At 36.4% G+C, this 22,397-nt stretch overlaps 4 protein-coding genes across 4 annotated transcripts; 2 read left to right on the top strand and 2 right to left on the bottom strand.

Annotated features, from left to right (window-relative positions):
* Positions 1 to 655: 655 nt before the first annotated feature.
* On the top strand, positions 656 to 3,221 carry LOC109606408 (neurofilament medium polypeptide). Its single transcript, XM_020022969.2, has 3 exons — positions 656 to 814; positions 870 to 992; positions 1,047 to 3,221. Exons 1-3 carry the CDS (start codon positions 742 to 744, stop codon positions 3,167 to 3,169), a joined length of 2,319 nt encoding a protein of 772 aa, XP_019878528.2. The 5' UTR covers positions 656 to 741; the 3' UTR covers positions 3,170 to 3,221.
* Positions 3,222 to 3,582: 361 nt separating this feature from the next.
* LOC109597833 (transmembrane protein 64) lies at positions 3,583 to 4,610 on the top strand. The gene is made up of 3 exons (XM_020013610.2): positions 3,583 to 4,165; positions 4,218 to 4,379; positions 4,435 to 4,610. Exons 1-3 carry the CDS (start codon positions 3,659 to 3,661, stop codon positions 4,543 to 4,545), a joined length of 780 nt encoding a protein of 259 aa, XP_019869169.1. The 5' UTR covers positions 3,583 to 3,658; the 3' UTR covers positions 4,546 to 4,610.
* Positions 4,611 to 4,778: 168 nt separating this feature from the next.
* LOC109597854 (protein son of sevenless) lies at positions 4,779 to 12,581 on the bottom strand. The gene is made up of 12 exons (XM_020013634.2): positions 12,243 to 12,581; positions 11,392 to 11,508; positions 11,188 to 11,334; positions 10,491 to 10,655; positions 9,061 to 9,706; positions 8,863 to 9,009; positions 7,898 to 8,799; positions 7,566 to 7,832; positions 6,731 to 7,507; positions 6,301 to 6,654; positions 5,862 to 6,151; positions 4,779 to 5,808 (listed from the first exon to the last, which is right to left on the bottom strand). Exons 1-12 carry the CDS (start codon positions 12,330 to 12,332, stop codon positions 5,646 to 5,648), a joined length of 4,065 nt encoding a protein of 1,354 aa, XP_019869193.2. The 5' UTR covers positions 12,333 to 12,581; the 3' UTR covers positions 4,779 to 5,645.
* A 1,137-nt stretch (positions 12,582 to 13,718) lies between these two features.
* Positions 13,719 to 14,680, bottom strand: LOC109597837 (uncharacterized). Its single transcript, XM_020013613.2, has 3 exons — positions 14,523 to 14,680; positions 14,251 to 14,370; positions 13,719 to 14,184 (listed from the first exon to the last, which is right to left on the bottom strand). The coding sequence occupies exons 1-3, from the start codon at positions 14,600 to 14,602 to the stop codon at positions 14,064 to 14,066; spliced, it is 321 nt and encodes a 106-aa protein (XP_019869172.1). The 5' UTR covers positions 14,603 to 14,680; the 3' UTR covers positions 13,719 to 14,063.
* Between the last annotated feature and the right edge of the window lie 7,717 nt (positions 14,681 to 22,397).

Here is a 22,397-nt window from a genome sequence, read left to right as displayed (position 1 = left end):
ATATTTTTTGTATAACGTACATTTTGATTGTATATCAGTATTTCTGATGATTAACTGACAATTTTTCTAATTTTCGTTGGTTATTGATAAAACTATTATTACCCGATTAATTTTTTAGGTAATAGCATCGGCCCAATTAAGAAAATTGTATATCTTTAATGCGCGCATTCAACTCCACGTGTGTAGGTAAATTACTGTGATTAGGGGTTGGAAAAAATTAAGTTGTTTGTGATTTTTTTAAGCTGTACGACCGAGTCCAATATCACAGGCTAAAAAACATTAATAATGCTTTTGTGTGGTCTTTAATATGAATTTATTATTATAAATATGAACTTTAAAAGTACAACTTAAGAATTGTAAAATAATATTTTTAAAATTGAACATTTAAATTTTTTTTAACTACTACTAGTGCCATCTGTTGACGTTACATTTCACTATTAGTTCAACATAATTATTATGCTCCCTAAAATGTTTTTTAATTAAATAAATTTGATCAAATATTAATTGTTTGTATCCAAAAACATATTAGGGAAATTGAAATGTGACTTATTACACCTGAATGAAGCCGTAACTCTTTAAATTACAGGAATCTACTTTCGCTTTTGTGTCCAGTTTATCACATGTCAGATAGACGTCGCGAACCTAACCTAATTTCCTTTTCAACGACATAACAAAACATGTGCACGTGCACTCCTTAAAAAAAACGTTTTTTCCTTGCTGCGTTTTCAAAATAGCGGTAAAATGTCGATGTTAGCGGAAAGGAAGCGCAAACAAAAGTGGTCACTTAATCCTCGCGGCAAACACTGGGCAGAAGGTAATTTTTTATCGTTTATGTAGTGTTGTCTTAAAGTTAAATAATTTAATGGTAGATGCCAACAAATACGGGCAGAAACTGATGGAGAAGATGGGGTGGAGCAGCGGCAAAGGTTTGGGCGCGAAGGAGGACGGTGTCACTGAGCACATTAAAGTCTCGTACAAGAACGATAGCAAAGGTAATGAACCACTCACTACAAGTAAATTATTTAGTAATTAATGAATCAATTAAGGTATGGGATATAAGGAATCGAACGATCAATGGACGGAACACGAGGAGAACTACAGTACACTCCTGGAGAACTTAAGTGGGCAAAACAGTGAACTCCCCTCTGAGGTAAAGGTTGAGACAAGTCTGGAGAAGAAATCAGAGGGTTCAAGGGCGCGAGTGCATTATAAAAAGTTTACGCGCGGCAAAGATTTGAGCCAGTATTCAGAGAAGGATTTAGCAAACATTTTTGGCCGCAAGTCCTTGAAGGAGAAGAAGAAAACTGCACAGGAGGAAGAAAAGGAGCAGCCACAGGTTGAGGAGAACCCAATGTTGGTCAATAGCGGCTCCATGACGGATTATTTCAAGAAGAAATTACCCGGTTTCAGTAAAAGTAACGGGCTGGTCGTCGGGAGCAACGGCGTGTTGAAAATTGAACGTGATTCGGACACGGAAGAACGTTCAGGTTTTGGTTTCGGCAGTAAGTCTGAAACTACAACAATTAATAACGGCTATTCGTTTTACAGTAAGAAGGAAACGTTTGTTTCGTACGTAAATGGTGAAAGTCAACCTGAAACTGGTTTAAAGAAGCGTAAAATCGATGAAGTTGATGAGACGGAAACGCCTAAAAAGAAAAAGAAGAAGAAGAGCAAAAACGTTGAGGATTCTGGATTGAGCAATCCAGCATTTGACACTTTAGAAGTAAAGGAGAATGTGAAAAAGGAAAATAAAACTGAAAACGACAGTCAACCTGTTGAAGAACCTGAGGAGAATCCTTATGAAGTTAAAGTTAAAAGCAAAAAGAAGAAAAAGAAAAATACTGAAGATCTAGGTGTTGATAATCCTAATTTAGAAACTCAAGACACAGAAGTACCAACAGAAATTGCAGAAAATCCGTATGAAGTTAAACCTAAGAAGAAAAAGAAGAAGGGTGGTGATTTACATATAGAAAATTCTAGTTCAGAAGCACAAATTGTAGAACAACAGACAGAGGTTCCAGAAAATCCGTATGAAGTTAAAATCAAGAAGAAAAAAAAGAAGGTTGAAGACCTAGGCGTTGACAACCCCAACTTAGGAGCGCAAGATTCAGAAGTGCAGACAGAAGTTCCAGAAAATCCGTACGAAGTTAAAGTCAAAGCCAAAAAGGACAAGAAAAAAAAGAAGAACAAGGACTTAGGCATTGACAATCCCAGTCTCAATACTGAAGATGCTGAAACTTCAATAGAAGCGCCAGAAAATCCATATGAAGTTAAGGTGAAGAAGTCAAAAAAGAAGCGGGAGTTTGCAATTGACAACCCAAATTTTAATCCGGACGCTTCAAACGAACTGGAAACTTCACAGGAAAATCCAGACGAGACTCCCAAGAAAAAGAAAAAGAAGAAGGACAAAGAAAAACAAATCTTGGAAGAAACTAAAGAGAATCAAGTCGTTAATGCGATGCCAGAATGTGATTTAATGTTGAACGTTGTCGCAAGTCCCATAATTAAAACGCCACAAACTATTACAAAACCAAGTAATAAAGTAAAAAGGCGTAAGAGCGTTAGATTTAGCGACATGAACGAAGAAAGAATCATTCCCAACAATCAGGAACTACAATTAATGTCGGTGGAACGAAACGAACTGTTTGACATCAATACAAAAGTTATAGAAAACGGTTTGGAAGAAGAGGCAAGGAAGAACGGCACCCTCAACTCGAAATTCGATATGCAATCCATCGATAAAAAGACCTTCTATGAGAAAAGCAAACCGTTAAAGAAACGCAAAAGGGGTGTGGAGAACTCCGCGTTCGACGAACAGTCGACGAAACTCCAGGAAAACATCGATGACATCAGTAAAACGATAGATATGTACCAGGCACAAATCGAGAACGACATCAATGAGGCGAAAACCAAAATCAACAGTGTCAAACTGGATGAACTTATGGTAGGTGAACCAGGAATTTCAGAGGGCGATCACGAGAAGGTGCCCGAGGGGGCATTGTTGAAGTTTCACGGCGTCAAGTTCGGCAAGTCACCTGCTTATATGAACTCGTTCACGGGGCCCAAGAAAAGTTACAAACATCTGATTAAGGGTGATGTCATTGTAGCGTTTAAGGAGAGCAATTTGCACGAGATCTACGGTTATGGGGTTAAAAAACCTTCATCGTAATATAATTTTGTTCTGTATGACTAAGAATAAAGTTAAGTTGAAATTAAACAAACTTGTTTTTTTTAATAAACGTATACAAGTATTTTACAGTAATTGTAGAAAATTAACCTCTGTTACTATAAAAGTAAAGTTTATAATTATTCTAAATTAATTTGTGATTAATAGGTTAATTAAGCCACAATTATACTTATTTAAACTTAAAAATATTTACTAAAAAGTTTGAATTGAACTACTAAGAAAATGTATATTCGAGTTACTTGTAGTTTCGTATTTTGAACTACTTTTAGTTCTATTTGACCTACTATTAATATCCTTAATTAAATTACACAAGTTTTAACTGCAATATTTGATAGTTCCTGTAACGAAACTATAGCTTAGCAATAGTAAAAAATCTCTTACCAAATAAAAATAAATAAAAAAATTACAAACATTGGGGTTATGTAGTGTTGTTGACAATGTGTCAAAAAGGGTGAAAACAATGATTTTAAGATGATGATCGAAACGAAAATCGATATAAGAAACGACCAGAAACAGAAAAAACATCCGTGCGGTTTATCCTTATGGCGCTGCGTGACGATATTCCTTTCCCTCTTCATAATCGTCACCGTTTTAGTGTTGTGCAAGGCATACATAAAAATAGTGTTAATATGGCTAGAAAATCAGAACCCCACCGTAATCTCAATCACGATCGTGTTCCTGTTCGTCATAGTTTCCCTTCCAATTAGCATCGGATACATTGTTCTGGTCGTTGCCAGTGGTTTTCTGTTTGGTATCATTCGAGGGCTCTTGCTGAGTGTTCTGGGGGCTAATTTTGGACTGTTCATTGCCCACAACATTCTGAAAATGGTCTCACACTACGAGAGTGTGTACAAGCTCACACAAAACGAGACGGCGCAAGCGATTATGAGAGTTATAAGTGGACCACTGTGCTTTAAAATTGTGCTGTGCTCAAGATTAACCCCGATTCCGTTCGGTTTGCAAAACATCATTTTTGCCGTGAGTTAATTATTTCACTAGCTTCAAAGTAATAAATAACGATTGTTTGCAGTTGAGTAACGTGTCCGCGAAGGTGTATCATTTGGCGTCCCTTTTGGGGCTGTTCCCCGCTCAACTTGTAGGTGTTTACGTAGGTTCCACTTTGCGTTCCATGCACGACGTGCTAGAAAACCATCACATCTCTTCCGCCACCTATTTTTTCATCACTGTACAAGTAATTGGAGTTTTTCCTTGTTATACTTGTTAATACCACAATTGTTTTCTTACAGATATTGTTTGGGGCTTTCTTAATATTCTGGTTGGGCACCAAAGCGAGGAGCGAATTAATGAAAGCTTTGGCTGAAGCTGACACTGTACCATTGACGACTTCCATTGTGTGATTTTATAGTTGTACAATTATTTTTTGACCAAAGAACGATTTTATTATATTGTATTGTATATTGAATAGGTATATTTATATTTGTATCAATCTCATCAGTGTAAACATTAACTTAAGACTGTATTTATTTTTGTTTTGTGAGGAAGTTGTTGTCTACAACTTTGCATTTATTATTAATAAAGGTTTGAAGAAATCTATTTTAATATCTTTTAGAAGGAAAAATAAAACAAACAATCTTAGTACATTGATACATTTATTTTGACGTTATGTCGAATATATATTTTTTTACAAAGTGGTCCTTGCTACTATCACAGTTGAAAAAATCATTTTAAAATGTCGGGCCAAAGTGGCGTGCAAAATTGCCACGATTCTCCTGCCTCGCTGTCGGTTTTGCACGCCACTCCATGCCCTGAAACGAAACTAAGAACAACTATACTTTAACAATTCCATCAGGACTGACGTAATATCGGCAACGCGCATCGTTTTTTTTTTTAATAATATTACTTCAGGCGCAAAGTGTGTTAAAACCGATTTCAAGTGTTTTAAGAGTTATTGTCTGGGCGACAAACTGTTTTCTTCATTTATTTTTTTAATGTTTTCGTATTACCCTGTTGTGGCGCGTGTTGTGTGTTACTTTGGGAGGGATGAACGATCTGCATTTTGACACACTTTGAGTGTTTCACTTAACATATAGAAAACATCTTACTAAATAACCGTATTTGGCATCTATGTTTTTTTTGTTACATATACATTATGTTACATTATGTACAAGGAGGGGAAATTTACAACGGCTTAGTCCTAAGAAAGTGGGAGGAAACATTTGTTGGTACACATAATAGGTCGGTCGGTTTAAATAATCAATTGTTTCTTTTGTGTGATCAAGACAAAAACAGGCAAATAGGTCTTTTTTTAGACGTTAATCAAGGCAATCTTAATTAAATCAAGCGCACGTAATTATTATTCCATCATTTAAATCATCTCGTCCGTCTTCAAGAAATCATCTTTTGTACTTTGTACTTTAATGCTATCGGAGGTATGAATTAGAATATGGTTGCGTTTGGCGGCGTTGCCACCGCCGTTCCAAGGCGAATGCCCGCCTCTCTACGAGTTGGTGGTGCTGGGATACCGGAACATGGTGCCGGTCGTGAACTCCGCCGAACGTATGAGGGCGGGCTTGGGCGGCAGCTCGGGCGTGCTCTGGCCGCTCAGGTTGCGCGGCGACACGTTGGGCGCCGGCTGGATGGGCACAGTGCTCGACACGAAGCTGAAAACCGACAATTAATAATCATGGAATAACAGAAAGAACAATTTCCTTACTTCATGCCGCCGTTGTAGACTGGATTGTTGGCGTGTTGTTGTTGTTGCTGCTGCTGCTGGGCGTGCAGGTTGTTTGTTCGACGCATCAGCAATTGCGACGTGCTCGTCGGGTTCAATCTGGGCGCTATGATAGGCGCGTGATGGTTGGACATGTGAGTGGGCGGGGCTCCGTGTGCTCCGGGCGATGAACCGGGCTCCCGACGTGGCGGGAGGGGCGGGGCCGTCGTGTCCTTCGGCCGGACCGACGAGTCCCGAGGCGGAACCGGCGGTGCGCCGGGCGACTGTTTAATCTGCAACGTTTAATTATTCAAAAAATGATTTATTACTAATAGTAAAGAAACCAAAAATGGTAGAAATTTGCGGTTTTCACTAATCGGTTCAGAAATATTTCTGAAAATTTTAATATATTGTTAATGAATTTGTGTCCACGTAGTTTTACCTGAGGAGAGCTGATCTCGGGACTGTCCCTGCGGCGTGGCGGCAGGGGAGGACGTGGCGGCGGCGGAGTGGGTGGTGGCCTCGGGCTGCTGGGCTCGAACGCCTGCAGACCAGGTCCGGGCGAGGCGGGACTGTGCGGGCCCGGACTGTTGGGACCGCCTGTAGAGCTCTGACTTGCATGGCTGCTCCTGCTTTGTGGCATGTGATGATCTCCGCGGCTGGATCGCATGATTGGCGTTATCGATGAGACGCTGGCACTCCTGTGATGGTGGTGGGTGGGGAAGGGCATTGTCGACGTCGAAGCCGGCGACACCGGACTCAGAGTCGGACTGTTTTGCCCGGTTCCCAACTGCACCTTCAATTAAATGTAACCACATTATTTCACACACACATTACAAGAATTTGTAAAAAATTATGAAGATGGTTCTCACCTGTGCAAAGACGCTGAAGTCGTTCTCAAACTTGGAACTTTCAGTAAGAGTGCTGTTGCTGCTACTGGAACTCCTCGACTCGTCGCTCTTCGTCGGATTCATCGACGTGATCACCGAAGTGACAGCACTGGCCGTGTTCTTGATAACTTTCGACTTAATACCGGGACTCTTCAAGCTCAAGTGGGGCCACTTGCGTGGATACTTTGTGGGGGCTTTCGCCTCCCTGGGTTCCAGATCCAGCGATTTGGTGTAAATGTAGTTGCTAATCTCGGTGTCGTTCATGTCCGGAAACGGATTCAAGTTCTCCAGGAAATGTCTGATTCTTCTCTCGACTGCGTAGCAATACGGTTGGTTTTGGTATTGTTGAATTTCGCCGGTTATTTCGGCCACTTTGCGGCGTTTGAAAAAGTTGATGAGTTCTGTGTTAGGCAGGAAGTCGGGGTTGCCCTCCTCAATGTGTAAGATGTTGGTGAGATACATGCCCAGGAATGGAACGCAGGGCGGGTTTATGGAACGCAGTTTCTCCTGGTACTTTTTGAAGTGGTCGTCCGGTCGGCTGTCCTCCAAGGCTTTGCGGTTTTGTTCGGTCAGGCGCTGAAATGTAAACTTGAGTCTGTGAACTCCAGCAGATCCAGTAGCCGAAACAATTGCCAAAACCCCATTGAAATTGTTAATTTCGTTCAAAGCAATTAATATTTCGGAAATCCGGTTCAGAATCGCAGCTCTTTCATCTATATTCTCAGCATCTACTATATTCTTTTCCAACCAACGAGTAAACTAAAATGAAAAAGCAATAAATTATCTATAAGTCGGTGAAAGCAAGACAAAAACTAACATTAGTGGTATGTTTGATCATTCTGAGCAGATTGGGACTGGTAAGCTCTTTATCCTTCTTTGTCCAAACGGAACCAACCAGTTCAGATGGTTTGATCGTCCTGTAGAGCTCGAACTCCAAGATCGTGAGTTGTCGGGCTATTTCGACCGGATGCAACGTCAGTATGCCGTACTCCTCTTCAGGACACACCAAGTGACGCTCAATTGGGGGCGGAGCCTCCTCGAACGCAAACTTTATGTGCCTCTGATTGTGATTATCGTTCTCCATCTGTAAAATACAACACAAAATGTAATGGTGGGTGGTCACTGATTAATTAATTAGTAGTTTCGTACTTTTCTCTGAACGATCTTGGTGATGCTGTCGACCCATTTCCTCATGCTCTTGCCGTTGATCGAGTCGAGGAACTCCTGCAGCCTGACCAGCAGAGCGTGGTCCCGCTCGAAGTCGTAGAAGTGATGGTCCACCCAGTGTCTGAGCACGTTCAGCACCCTGAACTGCACCGGCTGTACGTACTCCTTGCGATACTTCTTCCAGTCCTCCCTCTGGTTGTTCTTCTGCATCTTGTCGGTGTCGGTGGTGCAGTCCTCGTACACCAGCGCCGGTTCCGGAATGTTGAACCGTTCGATGAGCATACTCAGGAGAACGCTCGGCGAACAGAAGCTGCGGTACGTCGTCAGGAACGTACGCACGAACTTGGGATCGGCGTAGATGTGGTAGGTCAGTCTTTCGATCAGTTTGTACAAGGTCGCGCCCTTAATTAGCGGCACGCCGCCGTTTTCTCTCTGCTCCAGGATGATGTTGTCTTTGGAGTCGGGCTCGGCGAACTTGTACAATTCGGGCGGCGGCAATTTGAGCGGGTGCTTCCGCTCTATGTCCGACAGTATGCTGTCCAATATTCGCTCCAGCATTGACCTTGTGTTGAGCATTACTAAATCAGCCATCCAAGTGTTCTTCTCCTCGACCGTGTTGGCGCACAAAATCACGGATGGTGGTGGCATATGCCTGGGTGCTATTTCGAAAGCGTTCTTCAAGTCCTCCGTGTCAGCATGGTCAACTATTTCCACTTTTCTGATGAAGAAACGCTCCTTAACTTTGCACTCCAAGCTGTTCTGATGATGGATCGAGCTTTGGCGACGAGAGTACGGCTTGCACAACACCATCAGGCCGTCGAATAGGAAGATACGACGGTCTGTCAGTCGTTTACCTGAACTTGCCACCTTTTGCAGCACTCCCTCTGTTGAAATTGTTAATAATTTGGTTATAATAGGGTAATTTATGACAAGTAAATTGTTATTACCTCGTACAAACTCGTTGCAACACTGTCCCAAGTCCCTGCCGTCCCAGTTCTCGACATTCTTCTCCAAATCTTGGATCTTCATGAGAGCCTGGATCCTTCTAGCCCTCACCTGCGGCAATGGACCCGAAGTCCTCGGCACGCAACGATCTGTAATTCGAACATTGACGACCAATCGTTAAGCCACGCTCGTTTACTTACTTAGTTCAATTTGAAGTGGCTTGAGTAGCCCCTCCACTTGTGACAGGGTCTCCCGATCTTCGTGCGCCGGCGACAGATTCCTCAGCAACCTGATGTAGTCCAAGTAGGAGAAGCAGTGCCAAATTGGCCCGAACAACAGGGCGGGCAAATAATATTTCAGGGCGAGTCTCATTCCCTGTCCCGCCGTGTTCAGCGTACATTCGACTTCCGGCTTGCTCAGCAGGTTGTTCAAGGTGTCGCGGCAAGTGGGCGCCGTCACGTCGCGTGCGTACTTAATGTAGACGTCGAACTCTGCCGCTTCGGCCAGCTCTTCGAAACAGCTGCCGATTAACGGCGTCTGATCCTGCGCAATCTCTATGACGTCCTCCAGGCTGCCGCTCAATGTGTACGTCAGCTCGTAGATGTCCATTATGTTGGAGAATATCAGATCGATCTCCCTTTGATCCGAGCCCAGCTTGGTGATTTCCTCCTTGAACACCTTGATCAACATGTGCAGCTCCTTGAGGTATGCCTTCTCCGACGCGATCAGCTCCCTGACCACCTCCTCGTAGGTCAGACTGGTGCGCGGCGCCCCGGTCACCATGACAGGGGGTTCGCCCACGCCGACGCCTCCCCCCTCGTCCTGGTAGAACATGTCCATGAGTGCCTGCAACGACGTGAGGTTATGTAGGACGTACGAATGGGGTGGAACTAGGGGGCACACGCAGACAGAACGGATAGAAAAAGTTAGAGAGAGGCTAAACACAACGGAAAAACGGGCCGGAACTGTTTTATATTAACAGGCGTGTTGGTGGCTTATAAAACAAAAATGAAGGAATTGGTGCCAATAAATTAATTGGTGAGGGAGAGAAGCTCATGCGTTGATAATAATGATTCGTCCCAAGTTTTTCTCAAAAAAAAAAAAAGACACTGAAATTAATTAATGTCTAAAAAATGTATAAGAAAATTTCATGCGGCACGTCCAAACTAGAAAACGGAAATAAATGAAAAAATAAAACGTTCCGAAAATCATTGCTACCTACCATTGCTGTGGACTGTTTATTTTTTATACGCAGCGTGAAAAAAAAAGCAAAAGCGACCTTTTAATGGAAATCAAAAGTCAAGCCGCGCACCTAAACAAAAGTCTTAACCAAAACGACAACGACAACAATCAATAATAATAATAATAAACAAACTTTAACTTCGTACCCATTTCATTAACCATCAACTGATAAAAATAAAATGAACTTGACCGATGGTTAATTAAACCGGAACATCTAGATAATCCTAACTTTTTCTATGTTCTAGAAACGCTATTTAGTTGTACGGCTAAAGGAAAAATCGACGCGAGAACAACGCGTGTCCGCGTTGCGTTCAGACGTCGCATTTTATTTTATATTTATTTGTTTATTTTTTGGACTGTATTTGGGCGCGCGGTTTATCGTCGGTACCTTGTCGACCTTCATCGAGATCTGTACGTCCTGATAGGTGATCTCCAGGTGTTTGATGTTCTTTACGTAGTTGCCGACTAGTTTTAGTATGTCCGCGGAAATGTACTCGAGTACTGCCACCAGAAACAGTGTGACTGTGGTGTCCACTTTGTACAGCAGCAGCTCCTAAAATACAATTAAGTTACATTAACAATCACACTTGTATTCTGAAAAAACTAAAGTAGATTCATACATGCAGTTTTCACTAATCAATTCCATACTATTTTCAGTCTTTTATCTTATAATTTTATTAAACAACTGTGTTGAAAAATGTACATTTTATACTAGAAAATCAGAAAGTTATTAATCTTAAACCACTATCTCTCGAGTTTTGTAACAAATTGTGAAGAAACCAGAGAAGTCACAAACATGTTGATATCATTAGTCTATTCAGCATTGTTTCTAGTCTGTCTGAAAATTTGAATGCTGTGTCTATTTTATCCTGAAATCATTATTTCTTGAGTTTTGTAGCAGATAGAGAAGAAACTAGAGGACACATGCAGATTTTACTAATCTATTTGAAAATTGTAGATTTTATACTACAAAATTTGGAAGCTGTCTCTATTTTATTTATTTATAAAGGAGACACAAACATGTAGTTTTTACAAAATAATTCACCAATATATTTAAAAACCAATTAGATTATAAAAAAACGTACATTTTGTAGCAGCTTGTGTATTTTATCAACGGGCAAAAGCAGAACTGGTTTCTTCTTGCCCTTGTTGTCAAGCGCCTCCTGCGCCTCCTTCAGCGCCCACTTGTCGATCGGTGTGGGGAACGTGCTCTGCACCCTATACTCCACATCCTTAACATCAAATCAATCAGTAAGATTAACGATACAAACCAAATGGGGAGAACTTACTTGCACGGTGTGGGGGCTGGATGCGCAGAGCATGCCGAGCAGACGCAGGCACAGGTTCTCCACGTATTCGAGGGCATCTTCTCGCGCCTCCAATGACGGATGTACCTGTTCCAACACCTTAAAAAAATTGCCATACATATAAATTTATTTCAAGTATTCTATTTTGTTATTATTACAAAACTAATTGTTTAGTATTTCTATATTAATATAGTTTAATTAATAATTAAAAATATTATAGTCAACAATCATTTGTTATTTATTATTATATTATGAAATTGAAGTGACATAAATAGTTTATTTAGAGGATTATTAATAAATATACATTTAACATTATTTAATATATATTTTTTATTCACACAGATTTTGTCATATTTTACAATATATTCGTGTTTTTGCATAACATTAAATATAAATAAACTTGACATTTATTTTGACATATGTCAAGTGTCAAAATTTCTAGATTGTTTTAATAGTAATAAAATTAAAATATATTTTTAATTTACATTGTCTTTTTGACATTATCATTGTTAAATCTTGTGGAACAAGCAAGAGTCTAGTTGACTAAACGTCAGAAATCAGGTGATCAATAAGTCGCCTTTGTTCCCGTTTTGTTTTGCTTTTCGGAAAAACCTGACAACCATTGTGACCAACCGAGTGCATTTGAGTTTTTGCAAATTTTTGCAATTCAAGGTCAACAACCGAAAAATCCCCCGGAACAACACCGAACAACAACAACAACAACAACAACAACCACCACCAGAAAACAACAGTCGTTGGACCAGAACGACAGTAGTTGGACCAGATGTTCTCGCAAATAATTCGGCACCCTCGGCCTATGGCCGTTCACTTACTTTTTTCAGGGGCGCAGTCAACAGGCCCTTCCATTTGGCCGCGTTCTCGTCCGAATTGAAGTCGTAAACGTTGTCGCCCGCCGCGTTCATCTCTCGGACTTAGGAAGTGCAGTCGGGACCGACTACTCACCGCATCCCACACGCACCACCCCGCACTTCTGTGTGTGTGTGTGTCCACGACGCACCGCTATCACACGGGCTTTGCACGCTTGGCACGCGATACGATACGGGCCCCCCGGGTCACCGATTTTTTAGGACATTGTTTTCGCGTACACGAATGGCCGTCACAACTCGCACAGAAAACACCGTCGGTCCAACGACGCCATGTTGCAATACTGGACGTAGCGGCCTCTTTGTCTGGCGCACGGGCGGCGATGTCGCCCCGTCTCGCTCTGGCCGTATGCGTAAATGGGCGCGCATGCGTCCCCCGCACAATCGATACTTGCTCTGTGTCGCTGTTTTACTTCTGTTCGTTAAGGGGAGCTGTCGCTTTGTGGTTGGGTATCCCGTTTATAGATGGCGCCACTCGTATTATTAGAATTTTTAAAAATACTCATTTATCTTATTGCTAATCTAATTGGATTCTTTAAAATCAATGATATTTCAATTTTAAAATGCCTTTTCAGTTTCTTTTATGCATATGCGTATGCTAAATAATTGTAGTTTTTTAATTTTGAGCTTTTGTCGACTGAAAAATATTAATTTTAAAATTAACATTTTATTTATATTCGTTACAGTGAGCTGTAATTTTATAGTTGGGCTTCTGGGTCAAAGTTAGCGCCACCAATTTAATATATTTCGTGTTTTAATTCTAAATTCATAATTTTAAAACTTATTTGTTCTCAGTAATAATTTTTGTTAATTTTGTTATTTTATCTTAGTTTTTTTTAATCGTTAATGTCAAAATATTTTAAATTTAATTTAAAATATCAGGGAGCTATAATTTCGTGGTTGGGCTTTCGGCTCATAGATGTCGCAAGCAGTACTGTTTGAAATTTTGTACTTTATTCATTTTTAAACTTGTAATTTAATTTTAATTAAATATTTTGCAGATATTTTATTTTTACCTTTGGATTATAAACAATTAATTATATTAATACCCTTTGACTTATTACTAATATATTTGGAATTTCATAGTTTTTCCTGATTAATGTTTGACCCTTGTTTCGAAAAATTGCTCTTTCGCCAACTTTAAAATATTTTGTAATAATCAAAAGCAATAATAAGAAAACAAACCTTTATCTCAATGCCAAACAATACAATGTTACTTTTTTCGCGTTTACCGTAATCTTTTGTGAAATGCAACAAAACATTACTTAACATATTTTCGATTCACGTTTATCTTCGTTTAGAAAATACAACAATAAACTGTCCTCTAAGTTTTATCAGTTTTCTCTATTTTTAAATTTGTTTGTTGTCATTTTATAATTGTAACGTCTAATATGGGTATTGTCATCTATTTTTAAAAGTCCAGGAGTTTGTATAACATTTATTCAATAAATAAATTAAATACAAAAGTAACAATTTCAAAATATTTTCACAACACAATCATAATAATAAATTAATTTCAGACTAGATCCACAATTAACAAACAACATTCACACTTAAATAAATTAAAATCAATGTACACATATAAAAAATAATACTGCATCATTTAAACCCGTTTTTCTTTTACAAACCTATGAAGATTCAAAATAAATTTATATTGAACCTCCAATTTGTTTGGGAAGGTTTGTCGTCGAAACAAATCAGAGATTCAAATTTTAAACAAATTTGTAAGTACGTTTCAAGCTGCCCAGTCTTAAGGTAAGTCGTTCGGTCTTATTGGAACTTGAGGACGTCGAATTTGTAATCGTAATCCGGGTTTATTGAATCGTTGTCTTCCTCCGATTGGTTGAACAGCACATCGAGGAAGCGTGACTCTGACCTACGTCGTCGGCCTCTGAAAGGAAAACGATAAAAATAAGTCATCAATTAATGATTAATCGAATTGAATGGGGACACTTACATCTCGGCCGGGTTCCTCAGGCCCGCCGTGATTGGCAAAGTGATCGCCACCTGTTTCATCCTGCTGAGCGCCAGCCTGGTCTCGAGATCGGCCAAGTGCGAGTCGGAGACGCGCTTTATCCTGCAAAAACCGAAAAAATTCCACGTCAAAAAATCGGAAAACTAGGCCAGATAAAGTCGTATTTAACATTGACTCGATGGATGCGTGCGTGTCGCAACCGGGGAACGATGATGGAACAATTGAACGGAATTACGTCAGAAAATTGTTCGTACCTGTTGGGTCTTGCGATCACTAAACGTTGCACGTGAAAAACCATGATGAACACAACGAAAACTTTAAGTAGACTGTTCATTTTCGGTCGCACGGTCGTCCGTTTCTCTGTCGGCGATTTTTCGAATCGCTGTTTCGAACGTTTTCACTGTTTCTGAATTTATGAGACGTAATCTGTGACCGGCTCGCGTTTTATATGATGCACGACACATGCGTGAATTATCATGCCCTCTTCGGTTCTAATAATCTTGGAAAAAAAAAGTTTTATCATGTTACATTATTGGCTGGATTGAGTGGAATCTTCGATGGTTTTTCGTTGGGTTTTTCTTTCGAAAATTTTGCAATGTTGAGTAAGATTGCACTAGGAAATGGGTGAAAAAATTTAATGACCATTACCTAATTGCTGAGTTTCAGTCAACCGGCTCGTGATTTGATTTCGAATAAAATTGTTGAAGTTAACTATTTAGTCTTTTTATTGCAATTGCGACATTAATTCAGATAATGTGACGAAATTATTAGACAAGTTACAGAAAATGAAGCTGAATCAATTAGTGAAAACCGCATTTTTCTATCTTTTTTACTTTCGTCATAGTTTGTTATAAAGGACAACGTACAATATTTTTCGTTAATAAATTAGTGAACTGCCATGTTTCTTTAATACACAGTCTACAATTTCCCGAATAATTAAATGAAATTTTATGACCAAAGACAAAAATTAATTCTGAATGGATTAGTGAAAACCGCATACTTCTATCTTCCTTGGTTTCTTCATTATATAGTTATTTTAGCATAAAGTCTACAATTTCCGGAATAAGTAATTTAAATTTTAAGACAAAAGACAAAAATTAATTCTGTATCACTTAGTGAAAATTACACATTTCTAACTTTTTTGGTTTCTTCATAATATATTAAGAAATTTAACATTCAGTGTTTCCTATGAATAAATTAGTGAAGTCCTTAAATTTTTTAGTGTAACATCTACAATTATCAAGGAAATTTAGTGAAATTTTAAGACAAGATACATAAAACAATTGTGGTTGACCTGTTAAAAGTTCCATGTTCCTAACTGTGTCATTTTCTTCACAATATATTAAGAAAATCAACATATAATGTTTTTCATGGATAAATTGGTGAAGCCCTTCAGATTTTTTAGTCTAACATCTGCAATTATCCAGGAAATTTAGTGAAATTTTAAAACAAGATGCAAAAAACAATTGTGGTTGACTTGGTAAAAACTCCATGTTTCTAACTGTTTTATTTTCTTCACAACACATTAAGAAAATCAACATATAATGTTTTCATGAATAAATTAGTGAAGCCTTCAGATTTTTTGGCGTAATTTTTACAGTTATCAAGGAAATTTAATGAAATTTTAAACAAAGATACAAAAAACAATTATGAATAGATTAGTGATCTAATTTTTTTATTTCCTTCAAAATATATTGTAAAAATCGGCGTGCAATAAAAAATCAAATGAATTAAATGAAATTTTCTGATGCAAGTTAAAAATGATTTCTCAATGGACGAGTAAAAAGTGCATGTTTTTATCTCTTTTAGTTTGTGCGCAATTATCAGACTAGTAGTGAAGCCACTCGTCCAAGATTTATCATCAAATAAAAGTGTAGCATTCAGTTTCTTAGCATAACCCACAATTTAAAAGATAACCCAAATCAATCGATCAACGATCAGTTTTAACAGCGCAGTTTTTCCCAGGGATTATCACCGGTACTTTTTTATTGTATAGATACAGAAAATCCAGCTTTTACGTTCATTAATAAACGTAAAGCTTTAGATTATCCGAGTTTATCTATATTTTTCCGTCTTTATGGCGCTACCAATATTATTTAAATCAAAAATAAACATTTCATCAAACTTATTAGATATGTAATAGCGAAATATTTTAATTAATTTAATCGCGTGGCAATCGGCAGATCTTTATCCAATTTTCGGAAGTGACGAAGACATTGATTAGTATAAAATTCCCCTGCAACTTGAATAGGATTCTCGTCTCCGTTTTGTCAGCAAATCAAACATTACGTGGTTGATATTATCTTTGTTTAATCTTGACATCTGTTTAAAACATCATGTACGTTGATAACAGATTTGAAAAAACACGTGTACAAGTTGGAACTTGCAATAAACATTGTGGCAAATTATAATAAATGTTTAACATGTTGGTTAATAAACACACGACAAAATTTAACTTACAACAACACAAATTGGCAACCAAAACCAATGAATCAAAGATAAAAAGTTGTCGGGGTCAAATTGATGAATCCGCTCCTCTCCAGTTTTACACATTTCTCTATTTTGTTTGTCAACTATTTTTACAACAAATTAACACATTGCAATTCTATAAATAAAACACAATGATTAAACATAATTAGTTATTAATTTCGGTGTCAAGGAACATGTTGCTGTTTTGTTTTCTATGATTCATTCACAACTTTGAATCGATTATTCCAATAACGAAGTAACAGAAACCGAATTATGAGGTGGAATATCGTTTCCTTGTTTTAATTAAATTGTCCAAGCAAACTAATTAGTGTCTGATCAATTTAACGACGCGAATTTAATCGAATTACGACGTAATTTAATACGCGCAAATCGATTTCTGATGAACAAAAAGTCGTGTGACATTAAAATTTCAATTAATTTTGCGGCGGGGGATTTTTCAATCGAGACATTATTGTTAAAAATAATTTCAATTTCTGTCCGAATAGGGAAAAATTGAGTTGGAAGTTTGTTTTTGTGTCGAAATTTTGATTTGAATGTGCCAAGGAGAAGTTTTAAAATGAGTTGGGGCCGAATTGCAAAACGAATTAGTGGAAAGTGTCGAGACACACATTAAATAATTTAGTTATTTTAGTGCGAATTCTTGGAAACAACGAAGACGTTGATTGGATCACGTATTGACTTGTTGGAAAGTCTAGAGTTACTTTTAATGACACTAAAACAAATAAATTTAGTGACTCTTGTATTACTTTCAACGGAACATGTGCGAATTGCGGATATTGCGTTATGTTAGGTAAGGTTCAGCATTCATATGTGATATTAAATAATTTTAAAAATGCCGAGTCACAAAATGAGTCATGGATTATAGTTAAGGTTGTACTTTGGTATGTTCCACTGTGAAAGTCGTCTGTAAATAGACCTAAATTTACTAGTTTAGTTTACGATTCTATTGAATTGACGTTGGCTTAAACAAACACAAGTGTATAAATATAATTGACTGAGAAATTCAACAATGGTTTATTATTAATTGTGGATATTATCAATGATTGGTAGGTAAGACAAGGTTAGGGATTTATTTTGACTAAACATTTTAATGAAAAATATAAAAAAATTAATGCTAAATCGTTTGCTGAAAACCGCATGTTTCTATCTTTTTCAGTGTCTTCACAATATTCTTTTAAAGTCACCATAGCACTAAACCTGCAATTTATAGTATAATTTAATGAAACTTTCAAAGCAAAGACTAAAAATATATCTGAATCGTCTAATGAAATCTACATGTTATTACCTTTTCTAGAATTTTTACAATATGTTATAAAAGGCAACATATAATGTTTGGGGAATAAAATATTGGAAGCTTTCAGTTTTTCTAGAATAAATTTTAAGATAATTTAATGAAATTTTCAGAGAAAAGACTCAAAATGTTACTGAATCAACTAATGGAATCTACATGTTAGTACCTTTTCCAGATTGTTCACAATGTGTTATAAAAGTCAACATATTATTTTTGATGAATAAAATATTGGAAGCTTTCAGTTTTTCTACTATAAAATCTACAATTTTTAAGATAATTTAATGAAATTTTCAAAGAAAAGGCTTAAAATATTACTGAATTGACTGATGGAATCTACATGTTAGTACCTTTTCCAGATTGTTCACAATGTGTTATAAAAGTCAACATATTATGTTTGATGAATAAAATATTGGAAGCTTTCAGTTTTTCTACTATAAAATCTACAATTTTTAAGATAATTTAATGAAATTTTCAGAGAAAAGACTCAAAATGTTACTGAATCGACTGATGGAATCTACATGTTAGTAATTTTTCCAGATGGTTCACAATGTGTTATAAAAGTCAACATATTATTTTTGATGAATAAAATATTGAAAGCTTTCAGTTTTTCTAGTATAAAATCTATAATTTTTAAGATAATTTAATGAAATTTTCAGAGAAAAGACTCAAAATGTTACTGAATCAACTGATGGAATCTACATGTTAGTGACTTTTCCAGATTGTTCACAATGTGTTATAAAAGTCAACATATTATGTTTGATGAATAAAATATTGGAAGCTTTCAGTTTTTCTAGAATAAAATACACAATTTTTAAGATAATTTAATGAAATTTTCAGAGAAAAGACTCAAAATGTTACTGAATCAACTGATGGAATCTACATGTTAGTGACTTTTCCAGATTGTTCACAATGTGTTATAAAAGTCAACATATTATTTTTGATGAATAAAATATTGAAAGCTTTCAGTTTTTCTACTATAAAATCTACAATTTTCAAGATAATTTAATGAAATTTTTAAAGAAAAGGCTTAAAATATTACAGAATCGACTAATGGAATCTACATGTTAGTGACTTTTCCAGATTGTTCACAATGTGTTATAAAAGTCAACATATTATGTTTGATGAATAAAATATTGGAAGCTTTCAGTTTTTCTACTATAAAATCTACAATTTTTAAGATAATTTAATGAAATTTTCAAAGAAAAGGCTTAAAATATTACTGAATTGACTGGTGGAATCTACATGTTAGTACCTTTTCCAGATTGTTCACAATATGTTATAAAAGTCAAATTATTATGTTTGATGAATAAAATATTGGAAGCTTTCAGTTTTTCTGGTGTAAAATCTACAATTTTCAAGACAATTTAATGAAATTTTCACAGAAAGGACTCAAAATGTTACTGAATCGACTGACGGAATCTGCATGTTTGTATTTTATCCTGATTTTTCTGAATATTATATTTTACGAATAAAGTACTGAAACCTTTTAGTTTCAGAGGAAGGACTAAATATTGTAGAATACTGAAAACAAGTTTTAAAATAAATGAATATAAAAAAATTCATAATTCATAATATTTATGGTTAATAATGAAATTCAGTAAAGAAACGATTAAAACCCTCAGACAAAACAAACATAGATCGATTATTTAACAGGAAACCCACATCGGCAATTCGTGACGCGTTGATTGTGAAAAATGACGCGCGCGGCCGTATTTTTTATTTCCATCAACATCGGCCAACTAGTTTTGGTCGCGCAACGTAAATTTCAGCACAATTTATTTATAAAGCGGGGTTTATCGCATGCGACCTGTGAACTTTCATTTAACCAACCATCCAATGTTTTGATTAGCCGATCGTGTACTACTACATAAACGCTAATTGGCGTTTCGCAATTCGACCAACAATAATCCGTTGGGGGTCCCTAAAATTTACGACGACAGAACAGAACAAACGGATTTTTCCCATTTTTGCCCATCGGACGGCGCAGATGAAAGGCTGATTGATTTCGTCAACTTTTAAATGGGGTAGATAAATAATGTAGTTAATTTGATTTAAGTTTGACCTTGTGTTTGAATCGCACTTTTTGGGTTTCAAAGACGGAATAATCGAACACGATAAATTTTTTAACTATGTCTATATAAACAAACATGATTTCGATAAACCGAACCGCAAATAAACAACAATTAGTACGTTTAATTTTTGTGTTTGCTAATTTATTTCTAAACGTCGATTGTTATTTTGCGAAATCAAACAATCGCTGTTTGGAAACTATCGATAAACATTTTTATCAATGTCTTACAAAGTTATTAATAAACTTGAAATTACAGGAAAACATATTTGAATATATATTAAATAAGTAACAAACAAAAAAAAGAAAATAGAACGAAAAAGAAGTTGTAATATATTATTTATGTTGCGGCGCATCAAAAGTTTTTCGTTCGTCTCTCACAGTTTTGACACCGTAATAAACTTGTGTTATTACATTATGTGTTACGTGGATTTTATTTATATGTTTCTCTGTGTTACTTTGATTTCATTTATTATTATATTTAACTGTGTAAAACTTCTTTTCTTTTCAATTTTCGACGCCCACAACAATTCGTTTCTGTTGAAATGACGATTGGATTATACCAATCATGTTTTTAGTTACTTTTTCTTACTTTTATATGAAACAGTGTAACTGTGAAGCTGTAAAAAATTAACAATCAAATTAACAGTTGATGATTATTTAAACAGTGAAAAATAAAGTAATTTTAGTAATACTTTTAATATTTAAATAAAATCTGAACTACCTGTCAAGAATGAAATAATATATAAAAGATAAACTACACAGTAATTGTTAAATATTAAAATTGAATTAAACTATAAGAAAGGATATACTACAAACTACCTTTTGAGAATGACATAAATTATAAGAAATAAACTATATAGTACTTATTCAAAATAAATTATACTATAATTTAGAAACTATTCTGCATGATAAGCATGAAATACTATATAAGGAATGAACTAACTACACATAACATTTAAAAATGAACTAAACTATAGGAAAGAAGCTAATATAAACTATTATGTACTACTAAAAATTATTAAAATTGTATAAAAGAAACCTTAAATAAATTAAATTTCGTCCAGTAATTGACAAAATAATTACACATTTTTATCATTAACACCTGTTAACATATTAAATATAAGTGACACGTTTATGCAATTAACAATTAAAATATCACATTGGAACAAACAACAAAGTATTATGCCCACATACATATAATGTACATTACACAATTATTCAATTTTGTTGTATAAATACAGAAAATATTCGGAAAAGTGACAGATGGCCGGAAAGTCGTGACGTGTAGATACTGTAATTTATTTGTTAATTACATACATCATTATTTGTACGGTTTTTCAGACATTTCAACGCGATAATTGTTATTAATAGTTTACAAATTGTAATTAAACGATAAACAACAATTATAAATTTTGCGAAACGATTTATTTGTCTGATTCGATTCCGGATTCTTGTGGCGAAAAAATCTCATATGTTGGAAGTGAATGAACATTGAACTTAGCTGAGGTCAAGATTAAAATGTGGCACCAGGTCAATTACACCAAAAACTCATCACTCAATCTATACATGTCTACAACATTTTTTTTTTTCTTTTTCCGATCAGTTTTTTGGTCAGCCCAGTACGATAATCGACGTCTAATCGTCCTTCTTGGTAAACGGCTTTTTATTTTTGGAATTCTGACGCTGATTATCAATTTTTTATTCGAATTAATTAACCAGCGACGTGGTTTATTTGTGGATAGTTGTTGTTGTTGTTGTCGTTGTCGTTTTACAATGTTGAATAAAAATAACCGAAGACAATCTGAGTCAATTTTTTCCCTCTATTAAACAATTAGAGAAAACCAATTTGGGATGAAGTTGATCCTGAAATCGTCAAGATAAAAACGTCCTTCCGCATCGGAGCACTTTCGTTTCTTTCATCCGTAAATCCAATTTACTTGAACCGCAAAAATCGACTTCGCAATAGCATTATTTAAACCTGAAACTTATTTGTTGCCTTTAGAATGTTGTTAACAATTTCAGTTGTTGTGTGTCGTCTGTTTTATGTAATTTAAGGACACGTGAGTGAATGTATTTCGTCTGGAACTGATGCAACTGACACACATTGTTTTTCCCCAGTCCCTGGATAGTGCACATTGTCGTCCGCAGAAAGCTAAATCGAATCATACCCTTTCAGTTTACTTTACTTTTGTCCAAATGCAAAACACGCCACGCCATGTTTCTTATCTAATGTTACATTTATGCGACTTTCTTGTCTTTCTATCGCAATGTTTTGAT

The sequence above is a fragment of the Aethina tumida genome, chromosome 6 (genome assembly GCF_024364675.1).
Source record: "Aethina tumida isolate Nest 87 chromosome 6, icAetTumi1.1, whole genome shotgun sequence".
Taxonomy (NCBI): Eukaryota; Metazoa; Arthropoda; class Insecta; order Coleoptera; family Nitidulidae; genus Aethina; species Aethina tumida.
The sequence above is the reverse complement of the archived record's forward strand: the minus strand, read 5'-3'. Positions and strand labels throughout refer to the sequence as shown.

Bases quoted from the DNA above. Each gene is read 5' to 3' on its own strand.
- LOC109597854 (XM_020013634.2), bottom strand. From the start codon at position 12,332: ATGAACGCGGCGGGCGACAACGTTTACGACTTCAATTCGGACGAGAAC. The intron at 10,656-11,187 runs GTACGTTTTTTT...ATTGTATTTTAG, and splicing joins TACACAAGCTGCTACAAAAT to GAGCTGCTGCTGTACAAAGT. The intron at 8,800-8,862 runs GTAATAACAATT...CAATTTCAACAG, and splicing joins TTGCAACGAGTTTGTACGAG to AGGGAGTGCTGCAAAAGGTG.
- LOC109597837 (XM_020013613.2), bottom strand. From the start codon at position 14,602: ATGAACAGTCTACTTAAAGTTTTCGTTGTGTTCATCATGGTTTTTCAC. The intron at 14,371-14,522 runs GTACGAACAATT...CGGTTTTTGCAG, and splicing joins GTGATCGCAAGACCCAACAG to GATAAAGCGCGTCTCCGACT. The intron at 14,185-14,250 runs GTAAGTGTCCCC...TTTTCCTTTCAG, and splicing joins CTGAGGAACCCGGCCGAGAT to AGGCCGACGACGTAGGTCAG.
- LOC109606408 (XM_020022969.2), top strand. From the start codon at position 742: ATGTCGATGTTAGCGGAAAGGAAGCGCAAACAAAAGTGGTCACTTAAT. The intron at 815-869 runs GTAATTTTTTAT...ATTTAATGGTAG, and splicing joins CGGCAAACACTGGGCAGAAG to ATGCCAACAAATACGGGCAG. The intron at 993-1,046 runs GTAATGAACCAC...GAATCAATTAAG, and splicing joins GTACAAGAACGATAGCAAAG to GTATGGGATATAAGGAATCG.
- LOC109597833 (XM_020013610.2), top strand. From the start codon at position 3,659: ATGATGATCGAAACGAAAATCGATATAAGAAACGACCAGAAACAGAAA. The intron at 4,166-4,217 runs GTGAGTTAATTA...GATTGTTTGCAG, and splicing joins TGCAAAACATCATTTTTGCC to TTGAGTAACGTGTCCGCGAA. The intron at 4,380-4,434 runs GTAATTGGAGTT...GTTTTCTTACAG, and splicing joins ATTTTTTCATCACTGTACAA to ATATTGTTTGGGGCTTTCTT.